Here is a 17,640-nt window from a genome sequence, read left to right on the forward strand (position 1 = left end):
CGAGATTTTGGGCAACAACCTCCTTCCCTCAGTAAGAGCATTGAAGATGGGTCATGGCTGGGTCTTCCAGCATGACAATAACCCCAAACACACAGCCAGGGCAACTAAGGCGTGGCTCCGTAAGAAGCATTTCAAGGTCCTGGAGTGGCCTAGCCAGTCTCCAGACCTGAACCCAATAGAAAATCTATGGAGGGAGCTGAAACTCTGTGTTGCCCAGCGACAGCCTCAAAACCTGAAAGATCTGGAGAAGGCCTGTACGGAGGAGTGGGCCAAAATCCCTGCTGCAGTGTGTGCAAACCTGGTCAAGAACTACAGGAAACGTCTGAGCTCTGTAATTGTAAACAAAAGTTCTATTTTTCTGTTGTATCAAATACTTATTTCATGCAATAAAATGTAAATAAATTATTTAAAAATCTAATGGAATTTACTGGAATTTTTTTAGTAGATTCTGTCTCTCATAGTTGAGGTGTACCTACGATGAAAATTACAGAACTGTCCATCCTTTGTAAGTGGGAAAACTTGAAAAATTGACAGTGTGTCAAATACTTATTTGCCCCACTGTATAAGTTAGATTTAACTTGGCATTTTGTCTATATTACTAGATTACTTGTGAGTTTGAAGTAATTAAATTTATGAACCTCATCCTTGATTGACATGGGGAAAACTGGAACAAATGGGTTGCAGTAATTCAATCTATATGTGCATGCTCATTTGATTAGCGTTTTTAGAGAAGATGCTGGAAATTCAATTTAGCTGGCAGACATAGTGACCGACACCGTTCTGGAGAACACTTTTCAGGAAGCGAGGGGAGCGGCTGTGGCTCAGGAGGTAGAGCAGGTCGTTTCCTAACCAGAGTATTAGCGGTTCGATTCCCGGCTTGTCCAGTCAAGTGTCGTTGAGCAAGACACTAAACCTCTAGTTGCTCCCGGTGATGTCACCAGTGTGTGAATGTGTGAGTGCTTGCAAGTGCGAATGGGTGAATGGCCGAATAATGTGAAAGTGCTTTGAGTGTGCGGTAAAGCATAGAAAGGTGCTATACAAGTATAAGACCATTTACCATTATGACTCTGAGAAGAAGAATCAGTTTTTTTGTCTTGATCAACAAGGTACTATGGATCTAACAAGTGAAAACCTGGTCTTTTCCTCTTCCTTCTAGGACGTCTGCCCCTGCAGGCCTGCCAGCATCTCTGGCCCAGCAAGCACGTTATGCCACCTACTTTGATGTGGCAGTGTTGCGTTGCCTGCTGCAGCCACACTGGGCAGAGGAAGGTGTACACTGGGCTCTGATGTACTACCTTCATCGCCTGCGGCAGATCCTGGAGGAGAGACCTGAACGCACCCCCGAACCGCTGATTATGCCTCTGCCACGCCCACGCAGCAGCTCCATGGTGGCTGCAACACCTTCACTGGTCAACACTCACAAGACCCAGGTAATGGCAGAAAAACGGTGAGGAGTCTTCCTGGATTTCTTGAGACACCATTTTACATGTTAACTGATTGGAGTAATGGTCGAATGGTCTCAACATCAAATAAACCACTGAAGCACTATGTCAAGTTTTCTTGCTGAGACACATTTATATAATCTTTCTGATGCCTGTGCTGCATTGACTGTCATGTTATCTCTGTCCTCTGCTGCGTTTTGCAGGATATGAGTCTGAAATGCAATGAAGAGGGCAAATCTCTGAGCACAGAGACCTTCACAAAGGTGTCTCTGACCAACCTCCGTCGACAGGCGGTTCCTGACCTCTCCTCTGACCTGGGCATGAGCATCTTTAAGAAGGTCAGTCATCCAGATGGGGTTTGTTCATACAAACATGCTAATACTTAATCAGAATATCACAGTACAGGCAGTTTGTGATGGATCATGACAAAGAAGGTGGAATCAGCTGGGTCAGAAATAAGAAATTATTCCTTTGGTATTATTTTCTGGCCACTTTTTAAAATTGAGTTGTTTATTGAATCATAAATCAAATGTGTCTCCAGATCGCTTTATTTTCATTCCCACTTCATATCAGTGTCCAGTTAACCAAGATTAAAGGCAAAGCAAATCTCAAGGGTACATAAAGGATTGTTTTGGTCTCAGTTTAAGAACCGGCGTGAGGACCGTGAGAGGAAGGGCTCCATTCCTTTCCATCATGCAGGAAAGAAGCGCCAGCGGCGGATGGGGGTTCCTTTCCTGCTTCATGACGACCACCTGGATGTCTCGCCCACACGCAGCACTTTTTCATTCGGAAGCTTCTCTGGCCTGGGTGACGATCGGCGGGCTCTGGACCGCGGGGGCTGGCAGGCCACAATCATGGGTAGGTAGTGTGTGCTCATACTCAGAATAGATTGTACGTCACCAATTTGCAGTCTAGCTTTCTCTCCATGAAGCTCCCATTTGGTGAATCACAGGATTCTGTCAGTTAGTGAATTAGGTCAGTTCATCAACATTGCAGAATTCATTTTATCTCCCTCAGAGAAGTGTTAATATTTGCTTAAGACACACAGATATTTTTATCTTGCCAAGTCAGTGACTTTTTAAAGCTGGCTTTCCATGACGCCACTGCCACCTTTCGCCAAAGTATCCATACAGCTGCTGCTTCAGATTAGCCCTGTTCTCAGGAAGACATTTTCAGAATACAATTCAAAACCCCATATCATAAAACAGCAAATATTTTAAAAAATTAAAAATAAACCTAATAAACATCCTGACATTGGTAGATAGATGGTGATGTATCTTTAGCAAAACTTTAAGTCTGCCCAGAGAAATCAGTGACTGAACTCATTTTGCAGCTGCGTACTGTTACAGTGCCCACACAAAATGCAGACCAGGACTCAGTAAAAACCAGAAAGTCTTTATTGATAGAAAAAGAGTACAAGCAATGGGGGTGGCAGGCAGGAAGGGTGGAGCTGGAGATGAGATGGGGCAGGCAGGGCGGAGCAGGCAGGCAGGGCAGAGCGGAGCTGCGGGGCTAGGAACACACAGGTGAGTCAAGTAGGCAGGAGAGTGGTCGGGGTAGCTAGAGTCTCTAGAGGAGGTAAAGAACCCAGGTGAGTGGTGGTCGGATCAGGGACCAAGAGAACAGGTAAGCTGAAGGAGTGGTGCAGGAGAAAGCCAGGCCACATCATGGGACACAGGTAAGCCCAGTCACAGGTCAGGGAAAGACGTAGGACATAGAGGGGTAATCAAGGGGAACAGGTAGCTGTGTGAGAGGTACAGGTACAGCTATCCAGGCAGTGTTGAGGAGCACAAGAGAGTAAGGTCACAGGTCAGGAGATGTCTCACTGTTCATCAAGGAGAACTGGTAATCTGAGTGAGAGGTACAAGAGCTAGCCAGGCAGCAGCGTGGAGCACAGATGAGTGTAGTCATAGATCAGGAGTGGACTTACTCGGCATTGAGGAGCAGGTCCGCTGAGTTCAGAGGTTACGGGTCACATGCTGGCTGTCGTCAGAATTAGAGAACTTCAGGAACAAAACGTTACTTGGACCATCTGGACATGGTGAGAGCAACAAAGCAAACTCGTAAGGTATCAAGAACGTGGTAACTTCAGGAGTGAAGTTAATGGACCAGCGAGTGACTGAGGGAAAGAAGGTGGTATATAAGGCTGAAGACCAGGGAATGATTAGCAACAGATGAAAACAATGAACGCTGATTGAAACTGTGGTAAAGCTGGGGCAGGAGAGGTGGAGGGGAGCAGGAAAGAAAACCAAAATAAAAGCCCAAAAACAGGAAGCAAAGCTAAAACATAACACATAACAATGCCTGAAACTGGTGTCACAAGGTCGTCGCATAAAAACAGCCTCTGTTGTCCAGGTTTTGTCTTCATAAACAGTTAGGTGCCATTTTTATATGTGTGTGTTTGAATCTGTATGTGTGTGCAGTTATCCTAATATACAGTGGGTACGGAAAGTATTCAGACCCCCTTAAATTTTTCACTCTTTGTTATATTGCAGCTTAGAACCATCTCAGGGATGATCAGAAGAAATGGACAGCACCTAAGTTAAATATACGAGTGTCACAGCAAAGGGTCTGAATACTTATGACCATGTGATATTTCAGTTTTTGATATTTCAGTTTTTCTTTTTTAATAAATCTTCAAAAATGTCAAATTCTGTGCTTTTCTGTCAATATGGGGAGCTGTATGTACATTATGAGGAAAAAAATGATCTTAAATGATTTTAGCATATGGCTGCAATATAACAAAGAGTGAAAAATTTAAGGGGGTCTGAATACTTTCCATACCCACTGTATATCACTTTCCAGGCAAATTCACCCGGAGGGGCAGCACAGACACAGCTGCAGATGCAGACAGCCTAAGTGCCAAACACTCTCATTCTCATCATTCTCTGCTCAGAGACATGCCCGACCACTCCAACAGCCACAGCGACAACACCGTGAAAGAGGGTAAGGATATACAGCACTTAAATGGGTTTCTTAAACATGAACAGATGTGCAGATGCAATTTTCACTGATCTGTGTAAAATTTCTAACAAATCAACAGAAAATTAAGGCAATTCACACAGTTTGAAAGCTCTTGTGTTAGTTGAAGGGAAACCATAAGAAACAGAAGACTTTTTTGATAAGAAAAGAGCCAGCATTCATATAGTCAAATCCATGATCATGATGAGATGTTCTGTGAGGCTCCCTAGAAAGGCTGACAGAGTGATATTGGACAGTTTTTTATGAAAATAAAATAGTCAAATTACAAACATCTGTAAGATGCAAACTACAATCATATTACTATTCATCATGTTAATAAAAGAACAGTTTCTGCTGGTTCTGCTAAGGCCAGAGCAGCTAATTTACATACAAATAATAGTGCTGACATGCATTCCATTGCTATTCAGTTTACTGACAACAGAAGGTAATTATAGCTTCTGACATTATACATGATCAGTAGAATGCCCCCGCGACCCGGTTCCAGATAAGCGAAGGAAAATGGATGGATGGATGGATAGATAGATGGACAATAGAATAGAATCAAAACTCAATCACAAGCTAAATGAATTTACACCTCTGAAGGCACAGCTTTCAGTAACAGCTTAGTGTGATTATTTTTAGAAATTCATGCATTTAAGTCTTTACATCAGGTATATTTTTGAGAAAATTGGGTGCGTGTAGATTCCTGCCACACAAAGAGAAATATTCTTTGATTATTTTATATATTTAATTATTGTTGGTAAAGACCTGGATTATATGAAGAATACAAATAGTTAAAACATTTACAGTAGCAGTGATGGCAGCAGAGCTATAGTCAAACTAAGAATTGGAGTGTGACTGTAAACAGGTGGTGCAGGAATGTCAAAACCAGTCATTCAAATTAGCCATAAATATTCAATTGGTTTTCCTCTTATGCCCCATGATGACCTCAGATTCTGTGTTATAATGTAAATATAATTTGAGTAGAAATAAAGGAAAGACTCGGTAATAGAGTTAAAACTCAGTAGAACATTTAACATTTAACATTAGGGTTACATCAGGAAGTGCATCCGGCGTAAAACACGTGCCAAATGTCTACATGCGAGTCGTCAGTGTGACGATTTCCCCTAAACGGGAAAAAGCCGAAAGTGACATTCATTCTCTATACAGTGCGATCTCAGATCTCCACCATCACCATGGCAGCGTTTAACACCACAGTGGCATCCTTCAATGTGGGCTACGCTGACTTTTTCACGGAGCACATGAAGAAGTTGTGCAACCCTGTGGCAGTCCCTGAGATCCCCGTCGAACCGCTGGCCTGCACCAACCTGCCGCGCAGCCTCACCGACTCCTGTATCAACTACTCCTGTCTGGAGGAGGGGGAGAACATCGAAGGGACCAACAACTTTGTATTGAAAAACGGCATGTTGGACCTCACTGTGAGTGTTCAGTCAGTCATTGAAACCGTAAATTACCCCTGTGGCCAAATGCAGTTAATGGCAGCTTTTTTTCTCAGATTTGTTCTTAAGAAAGGTCCCAAGAAAATTCTGCCTGGTTCATGAATGTGTTTTTGAACTGCAGAATTGTTTGCATCTGTGTGATGAATCGCATTGCCTTTTAAGTTGAAAGCATGTGCCAGTCATTCCTATTAAAGTTAAATGCCCAGCCAGTCCCCATAAAGGATTTGGAGACTGCAGGGTGTTGCTGCTTGTTTCTTTTGCAAATTAAACATGACAGTGATAACAAATATAATTTCATCCACATTTCCTCACTCCTTTCCCTTTCCCCTTGTATTCCAGTCTGTGCTGCGGGCTCTCTATGCTGTCCTCAGCCATGACATCAGCTCAAGGATCTGTGACGTGGCCCTAAACATCATTGACTGCCTGCTGCAGCTAGGCGTGGTGCCCAGCATGGGCAAGAAACCGTCCAAGCCTGACAACAAGGAGAACCAGGAGGCGCGAGCCAAAGACCCGGCTGGTCAGGGCCTCGGAGGAGGTGTGCAAGGAGGTGGGGCAGTTCTGGGGGCAGGAGCAGGGGGAGAGGGGGAGGAGGTGGAAGTGGTGGAGGAAGTGGGCAGGGGAGCAAGGATGACGTGAAGAATAACAAGGATAATGATAAAAAGGTGTGTTCAAAATGCGTTTCTGGAAGTGGATCATAGAAATTGTAACTGTAGAGGATGTCTGCAGTGAATAGATCTAAATCAAACCCCTGTACTTACCATGAACAGGAAGAAGGCTCTGGCCTCAGCACTCATCGCCTGGCTCTGACCATGCTGATAAAGATAGTCAAATCTCTGGGCTGTGCGTATGGCTGTGGTGAGGGACACCGTGGCCTGTCAGGAGATCGCCTCCGAATGCAGGTCAGACTCTCTACCTCTGTGCATGTGTGCAGTTTGGATGCCTGATTTCCTATGAATTATTAATGCTATTGCCTTTTTAACATGATAAAATTTTAATGAAACTGAAATGAATCCTGAGATGGGTTTTTATCTTCAATGAGAAGCAGCTGCAGTTCTATTACAATACAGATGAATATGTTTTATTATTAGATTAAGCAGTAAAGGCGAAATGAAATGCTGCCATGGCAATTGATATCTTTCATGTGCCAAAACTTTACTTTCAGGCCCAGAACTGCCTGACCAACCTGTATAAGCTGGACAAGCTGCAGTTTCGTCAAACAATGCGGGAGTATGTCAACAAAGACTCACTGAATAACATAGTGGACTTCCTGCATGCGCTGCTGGGCTTCTGCATGGAGCCCATTACTGACAGTAAGTATTGTGTGAGTGGGATAGGATACAGATTGTGATACATTAAAAATGTGAAAATGCACTGATAATAAATTTAAAAAAGGATTTGATCCGGATCAGGATTTGGAAAAACTTGTTTAGGACTAATGCTGCCTAACGTTTATTATGTTAGTGCTGCAAGTAATGATTTCTTTTATTATTGAGTAGTTTAAAAAGTTAATTTTTCAATTAATCATTCAGTCAAAAGTAAGCAAGTTTCCAGCTGTGCTAGCAGCTTTGTGAGATGGTACTTGAGGTAAAGCATTCTAGCATGGTCACAGTGACAATACTAACATGCTGACATTTAGCCGGTACATGCTTACCCCCTTGTTAGCAAATAGCATGTCACCTGCAAATCTAACAACACTCCCATCAGCGACAGCTTTGTTTTGGCTTAGTGTTAAGTAGCAAATGCTAACATGCAAACAGGCTCAATCAAACCAGCTAAAAAAGTGACCATGCTAACACTATAGGCTGAAGGCCGCCCACCAAGAGCCGGCAGAGGTTGAAGAGATTTCTTCAATTAAAGGGAGTTTTCTCCCCATGCTGACTTTTACTTTTACCTTGACCCAGAGTACTGGATGATTTTTTTCAAATGATGGCTATAGGTAAAAAGTTTGATCTCTACAGTTGTTACAGTTTGTCTTCCTCTGGGGACAGTGAATGTCTGGACAGTCATGGCAACCTACTGTATTCAGTAGTGGTGGATTGACCAACTGTCATTGCTTTGCCTAGAGCCACACACTTTCTTTGAAGTCAATATGATTTCTCATTAAATTTCTTGTTTTGGCTGACTAATATTACAAAATCCAAAGATTTTCAATTGACAATAATAAAAGCAGTGATTTCTTTACATTTGAGAAGCTGGAAGCTGTGAATGTTTGGCAGTTTTGCTTGATAAATGGATTTTCAAAATCCAGCTAATGGATTTTCAAAATGATGGCTGATTAATTGACTAATCAGTTCAGCACTAATATGCAGATATTTACATGCAAGCAAACTTATTTTTTTGGTACAGTAGCTATTCAGTTCTACAGTAGATCACCCTCAGAGGTTTGCTGTGGATACAACATTTTAACACAGTTTAGAATAAAAAGTGGGAAATTTTCTAGCACGTTTGACAAAGCTGAATTGTCCTATCACTGTCTCACTCCGCACTTTGACTTTGCATTCCAGCACTATCTCTTATATATCTGTTTTGCTCCCTTCCTTCTTCCACGTGTCTGTGCTTCTCTGTGTTCCTTTTCTCGTCGTCCTCCTGCTTCCATCTTGCCTCTTTTTCTTCATCCACTTCAATGAGCTGAATCCTGCCTTCTTTACTGACTCATCCATTCTGTACACTTGCCAATCCAATGCTTTGCCCATTACGTCGCTGCTCAATCAGTGGCTTTATTGCTGAATACTGAGACACACTGTACATGCCAATTCAGTTTTGCACTGACATTTGAAGAACTTTGTTCATGCTAACTGCAGTCAGCACAGTCTCATCATACAAAATATGATGCAATTGGCAAGTTACTGAACTGATGAGTGTTTTAATCCTGAAAGTGAACAGGGCACCTTGTGTTATTGTCGCACGTGGTAGTCTGTCTGTGTGTGTGTGTGCGCGCTTGTGTGCGTGTGTCTTGAGTTCACCTCTGTCTGGAGGTGGGGTGCCATGTCCTTTCTGACACCGCGTACATGTCTGTGCTGGCCTGATGTCAATCAACTTGTGCCCCGCCTCTTTTCTCTTGCAGAGTACGGCAGTGCAGGTGAGAGGTCCAGGAGGGCGAAAAAAAGAAACATCGGTAGATACACATGATCAATAATCAATAACAGTCAATAATAGTAACAGTAAGATACTCACCTGATCAGACCCTTCCCTAGGCACCGCTTCCATTGCTGCACCCCTGACTGTGCCCAAAAGTGACAAAACTCGCCTGCAACTCCAAAATTTGGCCTTGTATGATTAAACCTGGTCTTCATAGAGCTTATGTTTTTTGCATTCCATTAAGCTGGACCAAAAGAATCAGCTTTCTACTGTAAGTTTTTGTAGCAGGCCTTAGTCACTTGCATGTATTTCTTTTCCCCTACCAAGAATCTTTTTCAGTTTGCTTCTCCTCATATGCTTTATGAACCCTTTTCCTTTGCCCCACCTGCCCCCTTCCCTCCCTGTTGTATGGGCTCACTGTTTTATACTCGAGCTGGTCAGCTGTCAGTAATGTTGTCCCCCCGCTGACTAAACCACCCACTGTGTGATCCGTCGTCTGTCCCGCCTCCATGTTGCTTCCAGACAAGGCGGGCTTCGGGAACAACTTCACCACTGGGGACAACAAGTCCGTGGCCCAGAATATGGAGGCAGTGGTGGTGGGCTGCATGTTCAAGTCCCTCATCACCCGCTGCGCCTCAACCACACATGAACTGCACAGCCCTGAGAACCTGGTGAGTGTTGTGTCAGATCATTTGCCTGTCGGCCTCTTTCTGTTTATTGTCAGTCTCTCTCTCTCTCAAAGTTCAGCCTGTGTTTAACATATCACTTGTATTCCCGTTAGACATCACACCAACTAGTAGAGTTATTAATGGCTCATTTTATACTGAGTCCAAATAAGACCAGTAACACATGCTGCTTTTGTTGGGGCTTTGTCATACATGATGTTGCATGAAATGAGCTTAATTTCAGTCATTTCCTGTTTTTTTTCTAGAGCATGTTTTATCAAACTTGCATATTTTAGTAGTGTCAAATTAATCAGTGTAATGTTATGTAATATGCATGTTTAAAGGTGAGAAGAAATTTAAATGATGTGGTAAATATCAAATTGTCACAGTATGTAAAACTGCTTATTGTAACAGATTTAAAATAAATAGACTCAAGATTTTTATTTTCCATTTATGCATAAACAGACAGTTTAAGCATATAGAAATTCTTGTGCAGGGCTCTCTTGGAGTTAAGTAAAGAGTTAAAAGCCAAAAAAAGAACACCTAGTCTAAAAATAAAGTTGCATAAGAATAACATGTTATGAAAACGTGAATGCACAAATAAGATAATAGATACGATGGTAAAGGAAATAAAGGAAAAATCCTTTTTCATATGTTATTTATATGGATATTTTTGACTAACTTATCTGAAAAATAGGCAAATTTCATTTGCTTAAAAAGTAAAAGAGACTAATCTTCCTGGGACTTTGGTTCTACTGTGAAAATTCAAAACACAATGGCTTCACTAGACTTCTACTTGAGGGAAGGTTTTTGGAAGCGCATCTCTTGGAATGTCCAGTAATGACCATTACAAAGAAGATGCTGATCCATTTATGCCTGCCAAATTTATATATTCAGTTTATTTAACAGTTTCCAATTTTGTTTGCTCACGGCGGTGAGTACATGGTATGGAGTACAAACGTAATGTAAAACAGACATGCAGCAGAGATGAAGTCGTTAAACAAGGCTGAGAAAGCCTCAGGCCTGACATGACTTGTGTACATTGTCAGAAAGGGACACACTTTATAAGGCAGGCTTTATTATGGCACAGAATCAGAGGACACCCACTCACAAGCTGGAGCTGGTGCCTTGACAGACTTGAGCAAGCTCCTGCACACCATGCTTTATGATATATATTGTACATGTCCAAATATACACACTGATGCTAACTGCAAAACAATATCGGTCTGGTTAAGTCCTAGCTGTTCGTTTTCCCTTTTTTCTTCTGCTGACACAGTCTTGTTCACACACCATTTGTCTCACACATGCCTCGCTCTCACTTTGTCACCCTCTTTGTTCCCAGGGGCTGTACTGTGACATCCGCCAGCTGGTGCAGTTTATTAAGGAGGCCCATGGAAACGTGTTCCGCAGGGTGGCACTGAGTGCACTCCTGGACAGTGCCGAGAAGGTCACCACCACCAAGAAACCTGAGGAGAAGGAAGAGACCAAACAGCCCGGACCCAGGAGGTACTGGCCAGTCAGATGCCAGAAATGGTCTGAATGAACCAGTAAAAATCCATGTTCTACTCTCAGTGACTACCCCTTGAGCATAGAATTTATAATCATCTCGCTTTAAGAGGTAACAAAATATTTGCAGTCACAGTACCTGACTGTGTACAGTAAGGACTCCCCTTTTCTGACAAATCAGAGCTACGCTTCTCATCACTGCTGGTCTTTTTCTTTTTTTATGTTTTGTTTTGTACTGTCTGCATCTGTTTTTCCAGCTCGAGTGATTGATTTGATGTTTATTTGATTTGATAATTTGACTGTAGTGCACTGGGCAGCCCTCATCATTTGACCACCACAGGACAAATCATTAAAATGGTTCATGTTTACTTTTAGGCTAAGTCACATCATTTCTGGCCTTGAAGTGGAGGTGCTCCATACGCAGTGTCCAGGTCCTGTAGTCATCCAGGTCCACTAGCATATAGTAGCTGACATACAAAACACAGCTGTTTGTTCTGGTTAACTGAGCTGACTGCGAATCTGTGGCACTCTATAGTAAGTTAAAAGGTACTGCTTTAAGATGAGACACTTTAATCAGAACATTACAAAATAGCAAGTTATTTATAATGGCACCAAATACAACAACAAAACTGACAAGATGAGCAATGGGTGACTGGAGGTGTATGTGTGGAGTTTGCATGCTTTGCTCTTCTAAGAGCTGTGTCCTCTTCAAAAGATGAGGATGATGAGGAATATTTCTGGAGAGTCACTGGCCTGTCTCTTGAATTATAACATTTGTTTTATAACAGTTAAAAAGTGACAATTGTGGTGAACGTACCATTTACAAATTAACACTAATTTGTTTTAAAAATTGGACTTTACCTTTAAACAGGGCTTAAGAAATGTTAATAATAAACTGCAGTATTGGATATTAAAAAAATGAAGTATTTTAATTCAAATTGAATGGGGCAAATGGCTTGAATATGTAGAGTATGAATAGCCAATACAACGAATTGTCAATGCAGAGGATGATTTTCCCCACAGGATGAATAAAGTCAAACAACACAAATCTTCTACTTTCATATTGCTTTAATTTAGGATTTTGTTTCTTCATAAATCAGTAAGGAACAGACGGGCATCACAGATGAGCTCAGGTTGGCAAACACCAATAGACTCAATGACAATATGTAGCAGAATCAATGCTAAACTTAATTTCAGTAGATTAATAACTCCTCAGGTTGTCATGGGGGAGCCACCTTGGCAGGCTTTCCTGCAGCATCAGGAGAGCTCAGTAGGTGTCTAAATCAGGTGGCCTGAGCGGTTTGTCTGTGTCTCGGGGTGTGTGTGTGCCCAGGTCAGAGGCAGGTGTGTCCGGGGAGAAGGGTCAGGTGTCCAGTGCTGCAGATGAGTGTCGCAGCTACATCTCCAGTAGACCCCCCCAGACACCCGAACAGTGAGTCTCCACCTCACAGCATCTCCATATAGCACCATCTATGCTGAGCCCAGCTGCCATTTCTGTCTCAAAATAGGACAAGTTTTAAAACTCCTCCTGTAGTGTAGCACCCTCTCTCCCTTCAGCCCAGAGCAGGCCACAGAGCTAAGCAATACGTTTACACTAAAATATACAAATTTGTAAAAGGTGACACTAAACTTGTTTTGTGACATTTCCTCCTATGTAAACATTCAGGTCTTTCCTTCCTTCTCTCCCTCTCTGTACCTCTAGTGAAGAACAGATACCAGGTGTTCTGCTGGGCAGAAAGGATTTTTGGAGGAAGATGTTCAAATCACAGAGCGCTGCCAGCGACACCAGCAGCCAGTCAGAGCAGGACACCTCAGAGTGCACCACCGCCCACTCCGGCACCACCACTGACCGGCGCTCTCGATCCAGATCACGACGCATTTCACTTCGCAAGAAACTGAAGCTGCCTATAGGTAAGGGCAGTCATTATGCAACAAGTCTAACTGGCCTGAAAATTTGAATTCTGATTGATTGCGCTAAAAAAAAAAGATGTAATTTATGCTAAAAGCATGGTGAAAAAGCAAACACAAGATTCCAGATTGTGTTTTTTCATTTTTTATATCAGAGTTGGTATTTTCATGACCATACCTCATACTGTCCCAGCTCGAAATCCACTCGAACAGGATGTATTTTGTATGTGTGACACTAGAACAGCGCCTTTCACCAGGCCATTTCATCTCTTTGGTCTGTTTTGTGTTCCTTTTTGTGCCTTAGCATGCCATGGGACTGTTTGCCTAGCATTCACTCTCTCTGTCTTATGTGTGTGGATGTGGAACCATCTTCATGCAGTATTTGTCGTGTCAGTATTTGCTGAACTGCTCTGTTAAACCTGCTGAATAACAACATGCAGTATTTGTCGTGTCTGTCAAGAGCGTTGCTGAACTGCTCTGTTAAACCTGCTGCCCCCACGGCCGCATGCCAAATAAGCAGTGGCCAATAGATGGTTGAATCAGTGCTGTTGGTAGTTTTTTTTTGGATTTGGGATAAGGATAGGATAATATATTTAGGGAAGTAATACCTTTTGGTACAATAATCAGCTCAAAAGGAATTACATAAAGGAATTACACCATCTATAGGTCATGTAGCTTGAGGACACGAATGCTTTAAAACCCTTTTTCTCACCTTCACCGCTTTAGCTTTCTGCCTTTATAGAGCAGTATAGTGATCTGAGCTCTGCTTCTGTGAGACCGTATAATGAAATTGTATTTGCAAATACCACTCAGCCAAGGTCTTTTGTTTAAGTCATTATAAAACAATGTGATTATTTTTGAATAAATCTTAGTTTGTGAATATTTAGACTTGTATCCCTTAAGTGTGAGTGAGTGTGCAGTGATGGTGAGTGAATGCTCTGTCCCTGTCTGTTCTTACTTCCTCTCTCCAATGAGTGCACGTGTACTTGCCTTGTCAGTGCATTTGTGGCTTTATACCTTACTTTATTTCATGTTAACAGTTCATTTGTGTACTTCCTGTGTCTCCAGGTAACTGGCTGAAGCGTTCCTCTCTATCAGGACTGACTGACGGTGTTGAGGACCTGCTGGATATCAGCTCAGTGGATCGGCTCTCCTTCATACGGCAGAGCTCAAAGGTCTGTTCACTGCCATTGGATGCAAACATAGTGTGTTAAGAGTGTCTGAATCAAACCATCCTCACCCCATACAGGTCACATTAGCAATAATTTAATGATTTTCCTATTAGTTTGATTTGTATTATATTCTACAAAAACAGAATTATAAGACACTCCTAGCCAGGCATTTTGTTTGGGATTTTGAGGGGAGGTGGGTTAATCATCCTGATGGAATTAGCATTGTACAATTAAAAGCTGCACTAAGACACAAGGAAAAGATGCAAGTGAAGGAAACATGGATGCATTTAAGTGAATTGGGATTTAACCTATGTGTGTGTTGATGTCTTAGGTGAAGTTCACTAGTGCAGTGAAGTTGTCAGAAGGGGGCGCTGCAGGGCCAGAGTATGGCAGGGATGAGGAGGAGAATTTCTTCAAGCGGCTCGGTAAATGGAGGTCTGGCAGGAGGAATCCATCCAAGCTTCACCACACAGAAGAGAAAGATGGTAGACCTCTCCCACTCCAGGGTGACCCTCGTCCACCCACGCCCCATCGTCCTTTGTCTTGTTCTCACTCTTTCTGTCCCTGCCTTTGTTTGTCCTTGTAGTGCCGTGTCTCGCCTCGCAAGACGTGGTCTGTCTTCTTCTGCCAGTTTTTTCCTTCACCATCCTTCCTACAGTCGGATAGCTGCCTTCTGTGCTCTGCTAGCCTAAATGTATTGTTTGAACCTATCAGAGTTTCTAATCTATACAAATACACTTTGTCTAAGAATGATTGGCATGAACAAGCTGCAGTCAACTTCTAAAAATTTTCAATATCGTTACCGATACCTTGACTTCAGTACTGGTTCCTAAACAATACTTTTTTCAATACCAATTTTATAAAATCAATTTTAACAAAAATTACATACATTACACATTTTGGTACAGACCATTAGTTTTACTTTTCATTTCCTTGGCATTTTGTGCACTCACACTTTCATAAAATAAAAAGTAAACCTGTTTACCACAAGCTTAAGTTCTGTTAACAAAAACATCAATATATACATATATATATATATACATACACACACACACCATTGGTACACTGACTTTTTGAACTGTGACAAATCTACTACATTTAATAGCCAGTTAAAAACATCACAATGCGAGACATCCAGATGTGTTGAAAATCCAATTTCTTAATTTGAAGTGGATTTAGATGTCAAATGACATGTGATTGGATTTTTTTTGTTCTCACAAGGCAAACTTCAGTTGTGTGCACTTATCTTAGATGATGATCTTTCCAAACTGACATTACACTTTCCAGCTGTGTGTTATATTACCAACTCTACATTCCCTTTTTTCCAACTCTGCACATGCTAACCCCTTCCTTTTTCTTTCACCTAAAGGTTGAAAGACAGGAACGGTGGTGTCTCATTTCTATGAAGCCATCTTTCTGCCGTAGAGCACATTTCTGTGCTACATCAAGCATGATGCTGTCACTGCTCTCTCGTCTCTTCTGTGGTGACGTCTGGTGGTATTTTTCAATGCCTGAGTTTCAGTGAAGTGATAAAACAAATGGTCTACATAAAGCTTTCTTCTGTACAGCTACGGTTACACTTGTCATTTCATTCTGATTTGTGAGATTCCATTATAAAGTATACAATATATTGCATGAGAGTCCTGAAAATGATCTTGGCTATCGGATCTGCATTTGTATTCTCATCCACATTCCTTTCACTCCCCTCCATATAGTCACACTGTAAAAGCAGAACTGAAAATCCAAGTGTAACCACTGCAGTGGCTCTGTGTCCATCTCTCACTCACCTTCTTTTGTCAGTGCTTTTTGTTAAATGGCCTGGATGGTATTGTTTCTTTATGTAATCTCCAGTGCCGCTGTTGACGTGAAAAAGCACAAATGATTATTTGCTTGTTTTCCATAAAATTTCGCTCACCAGTTCTGTTATACTGTGCTCCACTCTTCTCTCCTCTTCCTTTCTCCTCCAGGACCCCATGGTTTTCAGGAGCGTCTAGCAGCCAGTCAGGAGGCCATGAAGAACAAGAACGTGGTGAATCTGGGTGCCATTCGACAGGGAATGAAACGCTTCCAGTTCTTACTGAACTGCTGTGAGCCAGGAACCATACCTGACGCCTCCATCCTTGCTGCTGCTCTGGACCTGGTATGTTTAATTTTGAACACAATGCATCACTATAAACATTTCACCCTGGATCATCCTAAGAGGTACAACTGTATGAAGTGAAGGCCATTAAAATCTTTAACTGCTCTCTGGTTTTTTAGGAAGCTCCAGTTGTGGCCCGAGCCTCCCTCTTCCTTGAATGTGCCCGATTTGTGCACCGCTGTAACCGTGGCAACTGGCCTGAGTGGATGAAAGGCCACCATGTCAATATCACCAAAAAAGGGCTGTCAAGGGGTCGATCACCCATTGTGGGAAACAAAAGAAACCAGAAACTTCAGTGGAATGCCGCCAAACATTTCTGCCAGTGGGGAGACGTGAGTTACAGTCTGTGCAGATCATTTAAGGTGACACATTATAATAAGGCTTGATTAATTTTAAGTATTTGTATCTTTGTGTTTAATCTACTCAGGCAATTGGAACAAGACTCAGTGAACTCTGTCACTCAGACAGCGAGAGCCCTGCGAACATCCTGGGTTACATTTATGATGAAGAGACCAAACGGAGAATGAGAAAAGAAGATGAGGAAGAGGACTATTTAGATGACAGTGAGTCAGAAGATATGCTTAATGCCTGAACTGCATATGGATATTGTTTTATAAGATTTTTTTCCAGAGGTAAATCTGTATTGTATTAAATTTAAGCATGTTTATTCATTCAATATTAGCACAAATATGGTGCCAGCTTTATTCATGTGAATTTGTAAATTTTTTTACTTCTAATTGTTTTTTTTTTAATTTACTTTATATGTCATGTAAAATAAAGATGCCTTGTAAATATCATAAAGCTTTTAAAGTCCAGTTAACAGCTTTTCCTGGAGCTTTTGGCTACATCTTGTGCTATTTTTCTGCAAACATAACATAAGCTACAGTATTTTTCTATGTTCACATGACAACCAAGTTATCTCCACAACTGAGCAACAATGGAATCACTGGAAATTTGTTAAAAAGAAAAACAACATAGTGACTTTTTTTATCAATTTCCCCAAAGACACAGTCAATCCTACAAAATGCGGCTGCCCCTTTGCTCTGAAGATGGCGGCCTGCCAACTGTTATTGGAAATCACCACTTTCCTACGAGAAACCTTTCCCTGCTTACCACGACCTCGCACTGAACCACTTGTGGTCAGTAGTCAGATCTTCTATCTATCTATACACACGCATTTCATGTTTTTTCATTAAAAAATGAAAACTGAATAAAGGGTAACAAATTATCTTTGAGACCATTTGGTCATTCTAACAGTAGATACTAATAGCAATAAGAATTGACCAAAAAATATGTTAGAATCCAAAA

General features: G+C 41.8%; 1 protein-coding gene across 1 annotated transcript in view; it reads left to right on the plus strand.

The window, feature by feature from the left end:
* The window catches only part of unc80 (unc-80 homolog (C. elegans)), a 58,813-nt gene that overhangs the window by 18,444 nt on the left and 22,729 nt on the right, over positions 1–17,640 (plus strand). Inside the window, 19 exon segments of the mRNA XM_020615285.1 lie at positions 1,157–1,430; positions 1,646–1,780; positions 2,084–2,300; positions 4,248–4,388; positions 5,574–5,842; positions 6,203–6,440; positions 6,443–6,525; positions 6,631–6,762; positions 7,026–7,173; positions 9,464–9,612; positions 10,949–11,112; positions 12,446–12,544; positions 12,815–13,023; positions 14,089–14,195; positions 14,524–14,677; positions 16,160–16,332; positions 16,452–16,664; positions 16,760–16,895; positions 17,338–17,471. Coding sequence (XP_020470941.1) covers positions 1,157–1,430; positions 1,646–1,780; positions 2,084–2,300; positions 4,248–4,388; positions 5,574–5,842; positions 6,203–6,440; positions 6,443–6,525; positions 6,631–6,762; positions 7,026–7,173; positions 9,464–9,612; positions 10,949–11,112; positions 12,446–12,544; positions 12,815–13,023; positions 14,089–14,195; positions 14,524–14,677; positions 16,160–16,332; positions 16,452–16,664; positions 16,760–16,895; positions 17,338–17,471 — 3,175 coding nt within the window.

This window comes from Monopterus albus, unplaced genomic scaffold, assembly GCF_001952655.1.
Source record: "Monopterus albus unplaced genomic scaffold, M_albus_1.0 scaffold161.1, whole genome shotgun sequence".
Taxonomy (NCBI): Eukaryota; Metazoa; Chordata; class Actinopteri; order Synbranchiformes; family Synbranchidae; genus Monopterus; species Monopterus albus.